This window comes from Oryx dammah, unplaced genomic scaffold (assembly GCF_014754425.2).
Source record: "Oryx dammah isolate SB20612 unplaced genomic scaffold, SCBI_Odam_1.1 HiC_scaffold_19, whole genome shotgun sequence".
Lineage (NCBI taxonomy): Eukaryota > Metazoa > Chordata > Mammalia > Artiodactyla > Bovidae > Oryx > Oryx dammah.
In genome coordinates this window covers 71758489-71775179 of record NW_024070203.1, presented here as the reverse complement: position 1 = coordinate 71775179, position 16691 = coordinate 71758489, and the positions used below count along the sequence as shown (strand labels likewise).

At 42.8% G+C, this 16691-nt stretch overlaps 1 protein-coding gene across 2 annotated transcripts in view; it reads right to left on the bottom strand.

Annotated features, from left to right (window-relative positions):
* LRP12 (LDL receptor related protein 12) overlaps positions 1–10535 on the bottom strand; it is a 90101-nt gene extending 79566 nt beyond the window's left edge. The window contains exon 1 of one of the 2 annotated variants that reach the window (XM_040261894.1): positions 10346–10535. In XM_040261894.1, coding sequence (XP_040117828.1) covers positions 10346–10424 — 79 coding nt within the window. In that variant the 5' untranslated portion in view covers positions 10425–10535. The remainder of the gene's footprint in view (positions 1–10345) is intronic. The other variant, XM_040261895.1, reaches the window with a different exon arrangement.
* Between the last annotated feature and the right edge of the window lie 6156 nt (positions 10536–16691).

Here is a 16691-nt window from a genome sequence, read left to right as displayed (position 1 = left end):
AGTACTGTCCTGTATTATGTTAGGTATAATTTCTGGCCCTCATAAATAACTTATGATCATTTCAGAAGTAATAACTCTTAAGTGTCAAAATTAAATGTCTATTCCCAGAAACTTATTTCATATAGGAACTCATGTAGTAGCTCCAATTTGATTAAGAGTTTATTAAAAACCTATAGCAAACATCACATTTAACATTTTGGGAAAAAAAAAAAAAAAAGGCGGGGGTAGGAACCATTAACACTAAAGACTGAACAGATCTCAACCACAGAGTAAGGACCTTATTTGGATCCTGACTCAGTTTCTGAAACTTTCTGTTTCTATTACAACTAGAGCAATAAATATATGTGGCTAGATAGGTGTGTGCATGCTCAACTGCTTCAGTCGAGTCCAACTCTTTGCGATGCTATGGACTATATCCTGCTGGGCTCCTCTGTCCATGAGGATTCTCCAGGCAAGCATACTGGAGTGGGTTGCTATCACCTCCTCCAGGGGATCTTCCCAACCCAGGGATCGAACCAAGTCTCTATGTCTCCTGAACTGTCAGGCAGGTTCTTTACCACTAGCACCACCTGGGAAGACCATATGGCTATATATGTACTGATAGGAATTGTGAACTTTTTAATTAGTTAGTGGTATTGGGCCTAAAATTTTTACCGAATTTTGTTTTTGGAAGCCTCCACATCTTAGAGATACATACTGAAATATTATTAAGACTTCACATTCACATCTTAGAGATACATACTGAAATATTATTAAGACTTCACATTCACATCTTAGAGATACATACTGAAATATTATTAAGACTAGATATTTGGGATCTACTTCAAAATCATTTGGGTTTAGGGAGCAGGTGGAGGAGAGCATAAGACAAGACTGGCCATATAATGATCATTTGTTGAAGCTGGATGTTGGGTATATCAGGTTAATTATACTAGTGTTCTACTTTTGAATACATATGAAATTTTTCAGAGTTCCAACATTGTTTTTAATTATCAAACACAATGGGGGGAAAATCAAACAAAAAAAGAACAAAAACTAAATGCAAACACTAAAGATAATCTACCTTACCAGAAAATCGTCTATGGATATTATTATATAGCATTACTCTATTTTTTAAAGATATTACTTAATTACTTTTATTGGAAATATACATATAAAAATGTACTAATTGCAAGTTTATAGTTCCATGAGTTATGACCTAAAAAACCTGCATCTGTGTAAACCACCACTTAGGTCAAGAAATAAATTTTGGCAGCCCCCCAGAAGCTTCCTTGGTACCCATCGCAATCACTACCCACCTCTGCCCCACTCCAAGAGACAACTACTCTCCTACATTAGTCTAACTTCTAGCATTGCAATCATACAGGAGCCATAATCGTGTGTTTAACTTCTTTTAATCAACATGTGAAATTAACCCACCCTACCTGCAGCAGTGGTTTGATTCTTTTCCTTCTTTTTAAAACTTTGTTTTTTTCTATTTGTTCTTGTAATGAGAGCAAGCTGTTCTCAAAGTGCAGTCAGTGGACTCTTGGAAATTTTCAAGACCCTTTCAGAGTTTAACAGAATACAGAGAGTTCACTAATTTGATTTCAGATTCCACATTGCAACTAAACTTTAAAAAGCTACTACTTCAAGTCTTGGTGCAGCATCAAAGAATATTCACATTTATCTGAAAAAGCTACTAAAATTCTTCTCACACAGTTATCTATGTGAAGCCAGCTATTCTTCCTATACCTCAAGCAAAACATGTCACAACAGACTGACTGCAGAGGCAGACATGAGAAATCAGCTGTCTTCTATTAAGCCAGACATTATAGTGATTTGCAAAAATGTATAGCAATGTCATTCTTATTTAACTTTTGGGGGGGAAATTTTAGTTGTCATTTTATGTATTTTTAAATCGTATGCCACTTAAGGTCACACGTAATGGGGTTTCTTTTTCAAATTTATCATATTATTTAAAAACATCTATTTCTGTCATATAAAAAACATTCTTTGAGTCCCTCAGTAATTGTGGAGCCCTCAGGTGGGAGTGGAGGACAACCCTGGTGGCGCAGACAGTAAAGCGTCTGCCTAAAATGTGGGAGATCTGGGTTTGATCCCTGGGTCGGGAAGATCCTCTGGAGAAGGAAATAGCACCCCACTGCAGTACTCTTGCCTGGAAAATCCCATGGATGGAGGAGCCCGGTAAGCTACAGTCCGTGGGTTCGCAAAGAGTCAGACACGACTGAGCGACTTTACTTAACAGGTGGGAGTGGGAGTGAAGAGCAGCGGCAGCAGGGACATCACCCCTGCCCACCCCATGTAAAAAAATTAAATAATTGTGGAGCCCCAAGTCCCAGAAGTTTAAACTGCTGGTGTACAGTTTTCCCTTATGTGAATATACTGCACACCATAACTTATTCATCCATTCTACTGCTGACGGACATATGGGCTGTTTCTAGTCTGGAATTAAAGCAAGTAAGGATGCTATGAATATCCTCGAATATGTCTTCTGATGCACGTGACATCCTTGAATCTATTGAGTTTATATCAGGAGCAGAACTGCTGGATCACAGGGCTTGTTTATAACAGATACTGTTTTCAAAGTGGCTATTAAGCATTTGAATGTGGTTAATCTAATTGAGATGAACTATAAGAATAAAATTTACCCTAGATTGTAAAGACTTAGTATGAAAAACATAATGCAGAATATCTCATTAATAATTTTATATCAATTACACATCAAAATATTTTAGATTAAATACATTATTAACATTAATCTCACCTTTTTTTTTTTTAATGTTGATGCTAGGAAGTTTAAAACCATGTGTATGACTTACACTTGAAGCTCACATGATACATCTGTTAGGCAGCGCTGCTCCAGGGGGAGAAGTAAAACAGGGAAATATCAAATTTGCATATATTAAAACAATCTGAGAAGCTTAGGTAACGGGCACCTAGTCTGGAGCAACCAGGAGAGATCTCCCAAAGGAGATAACATCAAAAAGCAAGCCGAAGGATAGCAGTAGTCCACGTGGAGAAGAAAGTGGTGGAGGAAGGCAGATAAAACCAGGCAAAGAGCAGTGTGTGCAAAGGCCAGGAGACAGAGCCCCGTGTTCAGTGTGTGCTCAGTGTAGCGCAGCAGGAACACGGTGGTGGGGAGGGGTGTGGTGGAGGAAGAGACAGGAGACGCGAAAGGGAGAATCTGCTAGATCCTGAAGGGCCTAGTGATGCTTCTATTTTAAGAAAAGGGAACTACTAGTAGGTTTTAAGCAAGAAAGTTGTGTAATCATATCCTCACTTCAGGAGAGTCCCTCTGTGGCTGCTCTGTGTGATATGAGTGAATCAGGGTAAGACTCAAGACTAGCTGGGACTGTTACAATAATGGAGATTAAACAATAACGGGTCTCTATGTGAAGAGAACAGCAGTAAAGAGATGTGAACCTTAGGCAAAATCACTGTTCTCAAAGCTTCAGTTTCTTCTAAAAATACCCACTTCAGAGTTATTTTGAGGATTTAAATGAGGCATCTTTTTGCAAAGGACTTCTGTATTCTAACTCTCTGTAAAAGGTTTTGGTGTCATTGGAACAGGCAATAACAAATCCAAGAAATCTGAATTCTATTTCAGAATATGCCAGACAAAAAGATTCATGTCTTCTCCAACTTACTAAAACCTAAAAGATAGCTTAACCGTCAGTGAAATTAAGTCAGATAATTACATCTGAATGGTACATTCCAACTATGACACATCCTACTGTGCTCCATTTAACATGAAAAGATTAGCACCATGTCCCAGCTCTAAAAACTGAAATGGAAGGGTATTCAAGGTAAGTATCAAGTTACTTTTGTGCAGTGGTAAAAGCATGAATGCACAACAATCTCATGTCTTCACCAAAGTAACACTAGCAGGGAAATGAGTTATCAAATATTCAAGAAGAAGAAAACTATTTGGTCTCAGTTATCAAATATTCAAGAACTAAAGCACTATTCAGTAGGTTTCATTTATTTTGAAGTTGTGGGATCTTCTAAAGTTATATCTTCTGTAAATAAACTATTCAGTCTAGGACAGGGAAGGTAAAAGGTAATTTTATTTTCCCAAAAACTCTGAAGTTATCTGATCCACCAATGTATTCTTGACTCTTCTAAGATAAACAACAACCTTTAAGTGATCACTTAGTAGAAAGTGTTTAACTTGGGCAAAAAGACCTTGAAATCTAACATTTGTTCTACCCTTTATTTTCTGCCTGAAACACTTTTAAAACACTGTAGGAAGTTTTGTTCTGTACTTAACTTCATCAACAAAAATGACACTCCTTAGAACTGAGTTCTCCATAAAAGACTTCTTAAGCCTCTCCCCTTTTAACTTTAATCTAAGCCCACTCCCAGGGTCTGTGTTGCACAACTATTCACAATATACCTTCTTGTACACTGGATGTTTTTAGCCTTCTCTTTTCTAGATTAAAAAACAGAAACTTAACTTCCTAGGGTCTACACTGATTTACTGAATTATGGAAACAGAAATGACCCTCAACCTCTCAGCTCTTTTCTTCACTCTCACCGGATGATCTCATGTTCTGTTAATTCCCCATCACCCTACCTTCAAACCTATGGATCCCTTCCCTCTTTCGGCAAGAGAGAAAGTACCCCTTTCTTCCCTATCAAAAGGCAATCCATACTCTTCCTTCTATCCACCGCTACCACCTCAGTCCAAGCTCCTGTGTCTCTCAGCCAAAACCTATCATCCTACCTCTGCTCTTGCCTGCTGCTGCTGCTAAGTCGCTTCAGTTGTGTCCGACTCTGTGCAGCCCCATGGACAGCAGCCCACCAGGCTCCCCCGTCCCTGGGATTCTCCAGGTAAGAACACTGGAGTGGGTTGCCATTTCCTTCTCCAATGCATGAAAGTGAAAAGTGAAAGTGAAGTCGCTCAGTCGTGTCCGAGTCTTAGTGACCTCATGGACAGCAGCCCACCAGGTTCCTCATCCATGGGATTTTCCAGGCAAGAATACTGGAGTGCGTTGCCATTGCCTTCTCCTACTTCTCAACTATTCACACAGTGGCAAAGGCGACTGCTTCAAAACATATATCACATTATGTCACTTAAACTGTGTCAATAAGTTACACTTAAAACAAGCCCAAACTCTCTATGTTGGTTTCCAACACCCTGAGCTCCCGCCTGAGAGTCTAGACTCACCTCATCACTCTCATGACCACTGTGTTCCAGCTACTCATTTTATTTCTTTACCTGCAACACACCAGCTCTTCCACGTCAGCTCTTTTCCAGGTCTGGATCTTTATGGGTTGTTTCCCTGTGCAAAGCTCTCCTATCCCAATCATAACATGGTTAGCTATCCTTCAGGTCTGCTATTCTCCTCTACAATGATTCCTTCCTCTAACTACTCTGTGTGTTATTCACTGTCTCTGACCCTTGTTTGTTTTTGTTAAAGAGCACACAAGTTATTCACTAGACTATAAGCTCCACGAGGGCAGAAACCATGTCCACCAGGTTGTCGTGCGTTACATACTGCAAGTAAGTACTCCAGAAATATTTGCTAAATGAATGAGTGAGTGAAGAGAGAGACAGGATTAAGCTTTAGTCTCGGTTCTATTGTTTCCTAGTGGTATGAGCTTAGACAAGGCACAACTTCTCTGAGATTCTACTTAAAAAAAAAAGAAAGAAATAATACCTTGTAGGATATCTAAATGAGACCTAATGAAGATTAACGGGCACTGAATGAAGACCAAGCACAGTATCTGAACTTAATTTAGTAGACGTTAGTTTCCTTCCCTTCCTTCTATACTTCAGAGAATAAGAATTCCCTAAGCTAATTCTGTATTGAAACTAAAGAGACAGACAGACCTATCTATCTACATATACCTCTACTGTTGCACCTACTTAAAAAGACTAATGACATGCATTTGAACAGACAGACTGGTAACTTGTATTTGTAGGATCTAGTCTTGCACCTTAGAAAATGAGGGATAAGTAGGATACATCTTACTCACCCCTGTCACAAAGGACAGGGTAGGGTGAGGAGAAAACGAAAAGAAATTAAGAAACTGGAAGGAAAAGTAATCTGAGAAATTGGAAATCATTAATTCAACCTCAACTCCTAAGCTTAGAACAACCTTCATTACCTATAAATACTTGCAGCTCGAACAGGATTAGAACTCATTCAGAAATAAAACATTTTCTATTTAAATCTACATAAATCTCATCTATATTAAATGTATCTTTACCTTTCATTTCCTTTCTACCTTTCATTCTTTTAACTATAATTTCATTGATATGACAAAAGAATAAACAACAAAGAAACCCCAAATACAAAAATGCCTCAGAGAAACAAAAACAGTATTAAGCAATTAATTTAGTTTTATTCAACATTTTATGTAATCAAGCTTGACTTTCTTAGAAGTAACTGGAATCCAGTTTAGGTTTTTTTTCTTATGTTCTAGTTATTTCTACAATCTTTCTAAAATTGGAACTTCTCATCTATCCTTAAACTGGAAATTTATAAAATGCTGCAGAAAGTTTCATAAAATTCACTGGGAAAGACTCACCCATTAAACATAAACTGCAAGATATGTTATGTTCCCACAACATCTAGAACAGCAGTGTGTACAGAAAGAACTTATGACTACAATGAGCTCAAAACCAATTTAAAGATAACATTTTGTCACAAGTCAGTCAGTATAGGTCAGGAAGAGTTCTCACTGCTCTCAAAAGTTCTAGGAGCAAGTAACTGAAGACAACCATCTACAACTCTTCAAGGCTACTGTAAAATGATATACAAATACAACAAACACTTTAAGTTACATTTTAAGGCTTCACATAGGGCAGAATTTTAAAAATTAAGAATTGTATTCGATAAGTGGGTCCAAGCCAGTAAATGAAGGAAGGAAGCAGGACAGAAGGGAGGTAGAATAGACTAGAAAACATCAGCAAGAATCTCAGGTGGTACCAACAAGTATTATTTCATGAACTTTGTTTTGTTCTGGGAGTAATAAAAAAATGCAATATTTTAGGTATTTTATGGTTTTATTTTTATTTTAGGTTTGAGTAGGGGGAAAAAAAGATTAGAAAACATTGATCTGGGAAACAAACATAAGTGGAAAAGGAAAAGTTATGGAACTGCCACAGTTACCAAATTATGGTTAGCTTGTATTGACCAGAAGACAGTCAGGGAAACCTCCATGCATTCTAACAGTCAGATGTCCCCATGTGAGATATGGAGAAAATACTTTCCCCCCTTACAGCCAGCCTAATACAGTAAAAAGCCGACTCACTGGAAAAGACTCTGAAGCTGGGAAAGATAGAAAGCAGAAGAGGGAGACAGAGGATTAGACGGTTGGATGGCATCACCAATTCAATGCACATGAATCTGAGCAAATCTGGGAGATAGTAAAGGACAGGGAAGCCTGGCACGCTGCAGTCCATGGGGTTGCAAAGAGTCTGACACGACTGAGCGACTGAACAACAACACAGTGCCCAGCAAAGCTCACAGCTGCCCTCACTAACTGTTCTTATTCCTACAAACTTCCAACGGCAGAGGTCAACCTTTACCTTCTCCTGCCAGAACATTCAGTGCAGTTAGGATACAGCAGCTCGTGAAGATAATTATCGGTCTTTGAACAACTACTCCTATAAAACATTAACTGTATTCCATATCATAATAAAGAGTTTCAAATGAGGCACGGGCATTCAGAAAAGTAACTTGGAAAGAAAACAGTCACACTATTCCACTGAAACAGTCACATTTAATAGTTACAGGGTCCATGAAATTGGTCATGTGAAGAGACTAAACACCAAAATACAGATAATTTTTTAAGGCATTTGAAATGTTTCAAAGATTCATAGCACAACCTGGAGCCGTTTACGACTACATTTTAATAGACAAGAAAGAGTCACTCTGTGAAGAGCTAGTATTGGAACTGACCCAATAGCCAATCCACCTGTATTCCACTCCCGCCCCCCAACACACACGGGGTCTAAGTTAAGCGTTACTCCAAATATTCAGTTGCATTAACAGAGGTTTCTCATTATTTTTGAAGCCACTTTTTGGAAAACACATGTTTTGATGTAGACAAGGGACAGCTCCATAAACTACAGGGTGTATTTGTTCCATAGGCTCAGAACAGGTACTTCTTAGGATGCATCCACTACTTGTCACAACTATTGGACACACAAGTAAAACCTCACTGCTATATGAACACACACCCCCTCCCACACTACTGTACCAGCTTTTTTCCTCTAATACAAATCCACAGAGGACTGAAGAGACAGAAGAGGACAAAAAGTGCAGCAATAAAGAGATTTTCCCCAACTGCAATGAAGGAGTGAAGGGCTCCTTTAATCTCTGCTCACAGTTTAATGTTCCGCCTGGCTCACTATCTCCTTTTTCTTTATACTTTGAAACTTGCTGTGTAGCTTGGTATATCAACCCTTCACAAAATCACTCACTAGTTTTATAATCTGATGCCACATTGTTGGAAAAAGGAGCTTCAGTCTTTGCCTAATAACAATTTCTCACTAAACACAAATTCCCCAAACATAAATATCTGATAAGCACCTACTAGAAAGTCATTCTTGTGCACCAAGACAAAATTATGGGGTTCACAGCCTCTTATCCCTAGAGGCCAAAAGACTTTTAGTTCAAACACTAATGGCATAGCTTTTAATGAAAGCAGAGCTAAGAGAACCTGTTTGTTTATCCATTCTGATCAGACAACACTGACTCAATTCTGATTACCGTAGAGGACAAAGCTGGACACTCCTAATCACACCAAAGATGCCTCTCTCTCTCTTCTCTCTCCTAGACCATTACACCAATCCTAGTGAAGAAACACAGGCTAGAAGAAACACATAATAGCTTATTGATCTCTGGTGTAGACCCAAACCCACAAGTCACTAGGCAAGTAGGGATCACAGCTACTTGATGCAACTAACAATCAAAAGTTTTGCACTGGGTTTTCTGGTCACAAATAAGCACACCATTGGCAATGACCACATCAAATGTGGACCAACTTCCCCCAAACAAAAATAATAATATATTAATCAGCTCAGGGAGCAGCGATGCATTGTGAACCGTACAGGAAAACTACAATTTCTTGGTTGTCAGTAAAGGTCCATTTCAGTTCACTAAATTCATTTCCTGTGATTTCTCAGGTTTTTAAAAGTTACGGTCACATTCAATCCTATAGATAAGTGCTTTCAAAAGAGATAATGCTCTCTTGTAAATGACATGGGTGGAATTAAGCGTTTGCAGCAATTTTTAGAAGTAAAATTTACCTAAGAATGGCAACTTCCAATTATTTCCCTCTGAAGAAATCAAACCACACCTCCCAAAAGTAAAGGTTAACGGTGTTCTCTGAAACAACGATTCAGTGTTTTTTAACTGAAGGAACTAAGAACAGTCAAGTCAGAAGTGGAACTCAAAGTCTATCAAGCAATGACTGTTCTTTCCAGTGAATTCCATGTAGCTCTTGTTCTGACCCCTGTGTAATACATAAAGCTTGGTCCTCGCTCATAGCCTCAGCCTTCTCTTAACCTCAAAGGCATATATACGTAATAACAACCCACCGACTGGAATAAAGCAACAGTGACAACATTAGCGGACAATGATGGGTGAGACAACAAACGAACCGGGAGTCAGCACAGACAAGTACGCCCCAAGAGGGAGAGACTGAGGGAGGGCTGGAAACGATTCTCTGGCCTTCTCCCGCGCGTGGCTCCAGAGTAAGGGGTAGGATCTTGCATGTCCGGGGATCAGCAGAGCCTCGGCCCCCGAGGTGCGGGGATGGTAAGAAAATAGCGGGCTGCTTCACCAGCGAGTTGGGGAAGGCGGGGAGTCGGTGCGGTGGGAATTCCACTGCGGACAGAACTTCCTCGCCCCGGGAGGGTCCAGGGGGGCTGGACCGTCCCGGCCGGCGGCGGGGGGCGACCTCCCTTTCTCTCTCCCCACACCGTACATCTTTGTCGTGTGTGGAGTGGGCAAGGGGCGACGAGTTCCCAAGGAGCCGGCCGCCGGGGCCCTCCAGCCCGGATCGGGAAGTCTGCCCGCCACCCTCGAGCTTCTCGAGGGGTTGGGGGGCTCCCCCCAGCTCCGGGGACGCGCAAGCCGCTCTCCAACACCCCCGAGGGTCTGGGGGCGGACGAGCCGACCCACAGCATCTCCGCGTCGGGGGGGACACCTCTGCCGCCGCATCCACCCCTCGCCGGGTCTTTTGTCCCGCTGGCAGCCGGGGTCTCTAGCCGGCTCCTCGGAGAGCCCCCGTCCTGGAGGCCTCGGGGCTCCGGGTCGCCCCAGCTTTTTTTTTTTTTTTCTGTCAGCGGGGTTGAGGGGGGCGCGGAAACGCGGACACATACCGTACACCCCGGCGAGGAAAAGCAAGACCAGCGCAGACCTCCACCGCGGAGACTCTTTTGTGTTCCAGCGACGGGCCATAACCACGGCAGATGGAGGGAGCGAGGAGGAGAAGGAGGAGGAGGAGGAGCCGGGGCCAGAAGCCGCCGCCGCCGCCGCCGCCGAGCCCCCGGCGGCTCCCTGCGCTCTCCGCGGCGGCGGGAGGGGGAGGGGCCGGGCCGCCGCCGCCGCCCGCGCGCGCTCCCTCCCTCCGGCCCCCTCCTCAGCAGCTCGCCGGCTCCCCCCGCCCCACCCTCCCGGGGTCCGCGCGAGAGCCCTCCGCCTCCGCGGGACAGCGCTCCCGGGGGCAGGGGTAGCCGGCACCGGAGCGAGGCGAGGCGAGGCGAGCGGGCGGCAGACGCGCGACTCCGGCCTCGCCTCACGCCGCACAGGCTGGCCCGCGCCCGCCGCCACCCGCCAGACAGCGCGAGCCGGCACCCGCGCCCATCCGTGCGATCGGCGATCCCTTGGCCTGCCTGCCTTGGTCCCCGCCCTCTCTCCCCCCGCCGGACTTTCTCCGTCTCCGGGGCCGCGTTCCCCGCGACGGGAGCCGGAGGAGCAAGGCAGCGCCAATCGATGAGTGAGCGCGAGAACGCCGGCTGCCGGGTTTTCCCGGCTGGGGGGAAGGAGTTGCGGGGGGGCCCGGCTTCGGAGCTCCGCCGCCGCCTGAGGCCTCGGAGCAGCTTCCGGCGGGGTGGTGTGACGGCGAGCTGGGAGGCGGAGGGTGGCTGCCTGAGCGAGGAGAGTGGGTGTCCCAGAAGCTGGGAACTTGCGAGTTGCTCTTCCCTACCCCTCCCTACTTCCACTTAATACCGGCGCGGAGCCCGGAGTAGGGGTGCAGGTTAGTGCGGGGACCCGGGCCGCCGGGTCGCTGTGGATGCTGCCGGGGACTTGGGGCCGGACGCCCACGCTCAAGGTGCCCGGGAATGAGCTAGGCAAGGCTGGAGCACCGAACACTTCCAAACTGGCGTGGAAGCGGTGTGACCATCCCGCGGGGGAGTTGGAGCTGGGCCTGGGATGCTCAGCCTGAGCCGACCTTGGGGGCCGGAAAGTGGGAGAGGGATTCACTAGGCAATCCGTCATTTCCCTGAGCATCTTCCCCCATCCCAACAAGTGTGACTGCATCACCGTAGCACTTTCCAAATACATTTGTTGTGACTCTGGCACGTCAGACCTCCCGCCTGGTATTTTTTAAATGTTTGTCTACACGTCTTATCTCCCATAGTAGATTATCACTGGCCTTTTACACGCACTCCCCGGGCTGTTGAAGGAAGACCTACCATGCTCCGTGCTGTCCAGTTGACAATGATTATCTCTTTTTAATCCCTAACAACCTTGTGAGATGTTTTATTATACATATTTCGTAGATAAGAAAACGCGACTCACGTTAAATTATCCAAAAGAGTGTAACAAACGAATGGTTTGAAACAGTATTTCTCATCCCAGATTCAAGGCTGCTTCCTCTCCACTGCAACGTACTCTGTAGCACAATGCTTAGTGAATAGCAGGTAAATGTTAAGATTTAAGATGAATTTCTCTGAAGGGATATTTACTGTTTCTGTCCCCTACCGTTTTGACCCCTTTTAGATTTTTTTTTTCCTGGAAATGGTATTCCAAACGGTGAGAAAATTTATTAACAAACAATGCAAGACCCAGTAATAACAAATCTTGTATTATCTGGCAAAGCAAACACAATCTAGATCTCAAAAAATGTTTTGCACTCTTGGAGAAAAATGGAGCAACTTCAGTTTTCATTTAACAACCAGCGATTGTCTTTCCTAGTTTTAGGAGTGGAGACTCTACTGGCTTGATTCTTGAGATCTGTTTCCAGAAATTGTGATGCAGACCGCTGTGTTTAGAACAGGTCACAAACAAAATGAAGAGACTGCAGGGTACTGCCTCTCTGCCCATTTCCTCCCAGTCAAGGAATCCTATCTCCCAGACAAGACTCACAATGCTCTTCTCCTTAACTCTTCCCTTCACCCCCTCTCACCTTTGCACCTTCTCAGCCTCCCACCCCCAACCCCCAGACCTGTCTTCTGACAGGTACCAAGTTCTCAAACCTTTTGCTCTCAGGGCCCCTTGTGTGTGTGTGTGTGTGTGTGTGTGTGTGTGTGTGTGTGTGTGTGTGTGTGTGTGTGTATGCGTTGCTCAGTCATGTCCGATTCTTTGCAACCCCATGGACTGTATTTTGTCAGGCTACCCTGCCTATAGAATTCTCCAGACAGGAATACTGGAGTGGGTTGCCATTTCTTTCTCCAGGGGATCATCCTGATCCAGGGATTGAACCTGTGTCTCCTGCATTGCAGGTGGATTCTTTACCATCTGATCCACCAGAGAAGCCCCAGGTCCCCTTTAAAAACACTTAAAATTTGCTGAAAACGCCAAAGAGCTTTTGTTTAGGTGCGTCACATCTACTGATATTTCAGTTCAGTTCAGTTCAGTCGCCCAGTTGTGTCTGACTCTTTGGCGACCCGATGAACTGCAGCAGCCAGGCCTCCCTGTCTATCGCCAACTCCCGGAGCTTACTCAAACTCATGTCCATTGAGTTGGTGATGTCATCTCATCCTCTGTCATCCCCTTCTTCTGCCTTCAATCTTTCCCAGCATCAGGGTCTTTTCAAATGAGTCAGCTCTTCGCATTAGGTGGCCAAGTGTTGGAGCCTCAGTATCAGTCGTTCCAATGAATATTCAGAACTGATCTCCTTTAAAATTGGACTGGTTGGATCTCCTTGCAGTCCAAGGGACTCTCAAGAGTCTTCTCCAACACCACAGTTCAAAAACATCAATTCTTTGGAGCTCAGCTTTATATAAGTCCAGCTTTCACATTCATACATGGCTACTGGAAAAACCATAGCTTTGACTAGACAAACCTTTGTTGGCAAAGTAATGTCTCTGCTTTTGAATATGCTGTCTAGGTTGGTCATAACTTTCCTTCCAAGGAGTAAGCATCTTTTAATTTCATGGCTGCAATCACCATCTGCAGTGATTTTGGAGCCCAAAAAAATAAAGTCTGCCACTGTTTCCACTGTTTCCCCATCTACTTGCTGTGAAGTGATGGGACCAGATGCCGTGATCTTAGTTTTCTGAATGTTGAGTTTTAACAACTTTTTCACTGTCCTCTTTCACTTTCATCAAGAGGCTCTTTAGTTCTTCACTTAATGCCATAAGGGTGGTGTCATCTGCTTATCTGAGGTTATTGGTATTTCTCCCAGCAATCTTAATTCCAGCTTGTGCTTCATCCAGCCCAGCGTTTCTCATGATGTCCTCTGCATATAAGTTAAATATGATATTTACCATTTCAAAATTAAAACCATTTTAAAATATGTATGCTGCTGCTGCTAAATCACATCAGTCATGTCCGACTCTCTGCGACCCCAGAGACGGCAGCCCACCAGGCTCCCCCGTCCCTGGGATTCTCCTGGCAAGAACACTGCAGTGGGTTGCCATTTCCTTCTCCAATGCATGAAAGTAAAAAGTAAAAGTGAAGTTGCTCAGTTGTGACTGACTTCGCGACCCCATGGACTGCAGCCTACCAGGCTCCTCCGCCCATGGGATTTTCCAGGCAAGAGTACTAGAATGGGGTGCCATTGCCTTCTCCTAAAATATGTATAAATTCACTTAAAAAGTTTGTTACAGGTTAACTCTTTTCCAGAACAAAATCTTTAGTAAAAAGTATGTCATTGTTTCCATCTTTATAAATCTCATTTTCATATCTGCTTCTGAACCCAGTCTGTTGCAAGATGTTCCTTTGTTTAAAGTATATGAGGAAAATCCAGATTCACACAGATATGTGATTGGTGAAGAGAGGACCTTGTGTACTTCCCCAGGGTCCTCAGATAAAATTTTGAAAACTGTTGATCTAGGTGTCTAACTTACTACATTCAAAAACCTAATTATTTTGGTTCTCATTGGAAAAAAAATACAATAAATATTCATTCTAAGGGTATTAGCAGCTGAGCACTTAAATGTTCATCAACTAAGTGTATTTATGTTTCAAGAGGGAACATTTTATTTCTACCAAATCTAATCCTAATTGATCATCAGATTTGTGTTTCTCAGCTGGCCCACTCCTCAGGCTCAGGCTCGCTTGTCTGAGTTTTTGCGACGCCATGGACTGTAGTCAGCCAGGCTTCTGGTATTCTCCAGGCAAAAATACTGGAGTGGGTTGCCATTGCCTCCTCCACGGGATCTTCCTAACCCAGGGATTGAACCTGTGTCTCCTGCTTGGCTGATGGATTCTTTACCACTGAGCCACTTGGGAAGCCTGGGCCCAGGCCTAGTATTCAGTATTACCTTTTTCTCACCATGTCTATTGAGCTGAGAAACTAGAAGTTTCTACTACTAAGCTAATATGGAAAAACCCAAACAAACTTTTGGACCACACCAATACATCAAATTAACCCATATATGAGAAAGCACTTAGAAATCTATAAAAACTATATAAATTGGTCAGTACTGGTAACAGTTCTCTTGCAGTTGGAGTGCTGATTTAACTTGGCCAGCATTCTAAGCTACACCCTATAAAGCATAAAGCATGCTCCTGAGACTCTTAGTGGTTCTTAGTCTCGGTCCCTGAGTCCTTAGATGTGTTTCAAGGATCCTGAAATTGTATGAAATTTTGTGCTTGTATATTTTTATAGGCAGAAGATTTGTTATTTTCAGCAGTTTCCTGAAGTTCTGTGTCAATCATTTTTAAAAATGTTTAAGAAAAATTGAATGAAGCGGCTACTTGAGTTGCTTCTTAATCCTTTTCCAAATGGTTCTCAAGCTCCTTGAGGACATGCATTTGGAAGCGGAGAAGTACATGGACTATGTACTTTTCCCCTTGACTATTCTGAAAAGAGCCATGCTTTTCCACTTTGTGGAGATGTGCCTGTAAATAATCCTTTTGTTTTGATTTTGCACTTCTCTTTCCTCCTTTTCTAGCTATCACCATAGATAATGGTTTAATTTTTACTCTTGTCACTAATAAAAAACTGTTTCCTTCTTGGTGTAGACCTTGCTTCATTTAGTAGCCTTTAAGAACCTCATCAACACCCAGTGAGGTTAGACTGGGAAATTAAGTCTACCACTGTGCGCATCATCTTTTATTGGAAAGAAAATTGATGGTAGTAGTTTTTCTGCTCGGCATACTGCCAGGCAATGCTGAATCTCTTAACTCCCCCTCAAAGGAATATTATGTTTATAAAAGAAAAACAAACTTGATAAACACATACAAATAACTAAAGGGAAAGAAAAGAATTTTAAAGATTGAAGTTAAATGAGAGATCTTTACAAGCAAATTGTAATTTCCATTGGAATTGAATAATAGAGGGTAGCAAATGAGATCCATCAATCTAGGCAACTTCTATACCAATTCCCTAGCACATTTATTGTGTTTATTATTTATTGTGTTCTGTGCTCTGACAGCAGACCCAGCATTGTACCAAGTAGTCAAAGACATCATCCTGGCTCTAAATTGAATATCTCCAGTCCACACAGATTTAGTTTTACCTTCATAAGCTCAGCTTCTTAATTGTAAAACCTGATTGCAGAGCATGCATGAATTTACAGGGCTAATATCTATCTCTTGTAGCCATATGAAAGAGTTGCCCCTACCAAGAAAAAAGGAGGGAAAGGAAAATTGACTGCAGACATTGGTATTTATAGACAGATACTCTGAGTGTTTTTGCTGTTTAACTCTGAGGTTTCAAATGTACATAACTGTATTTTTTTAAGTTCTTCCCATTATTGACTGAGAAATGAACCAGAAGTGCTGGTAGGATGGAATCTTCTTTATATGAGTCCATCAGAAGTGAATTTAGCAATAGTGATGACAACCCAAGGAATTTTATATTGCTAATTTCAGGCATATATAACTTAACTGTTTGTACTCTGCCCAAGTGGAAAACGGATTTGAGGTTCCCAATGTATTTGGCAATATAGAATTAATATATTGTAGTTATTAAAAGTATAGGCCTTTAGAGTTTTAACAGAGGTGAGTTTGACCTAGGCGATTAACTGTGGTCAAGTAACCTAACCTTTTGTACTTCGTATTTTGTATACCAAAAATGGGAACATATGGGGGCCTCATTAGATTATATGCCTGCCTAAAATAAGGTAAGAATAATTGCTAACATGTATTAATTACTTTCCCTGGAGCAGGGCATGGCAACCCACTCCAGGATTCTTGCCTGGAGAATCCCATGAATAGAGGAGCCTGGCAGGCTACAGTCCATAGGGTCACACAAAGTCAGACATGGCTGAAGCAACTTGGCACACACACACATTGAGTACTTACAGCATGCTACACATTCAGTCCTCAAAC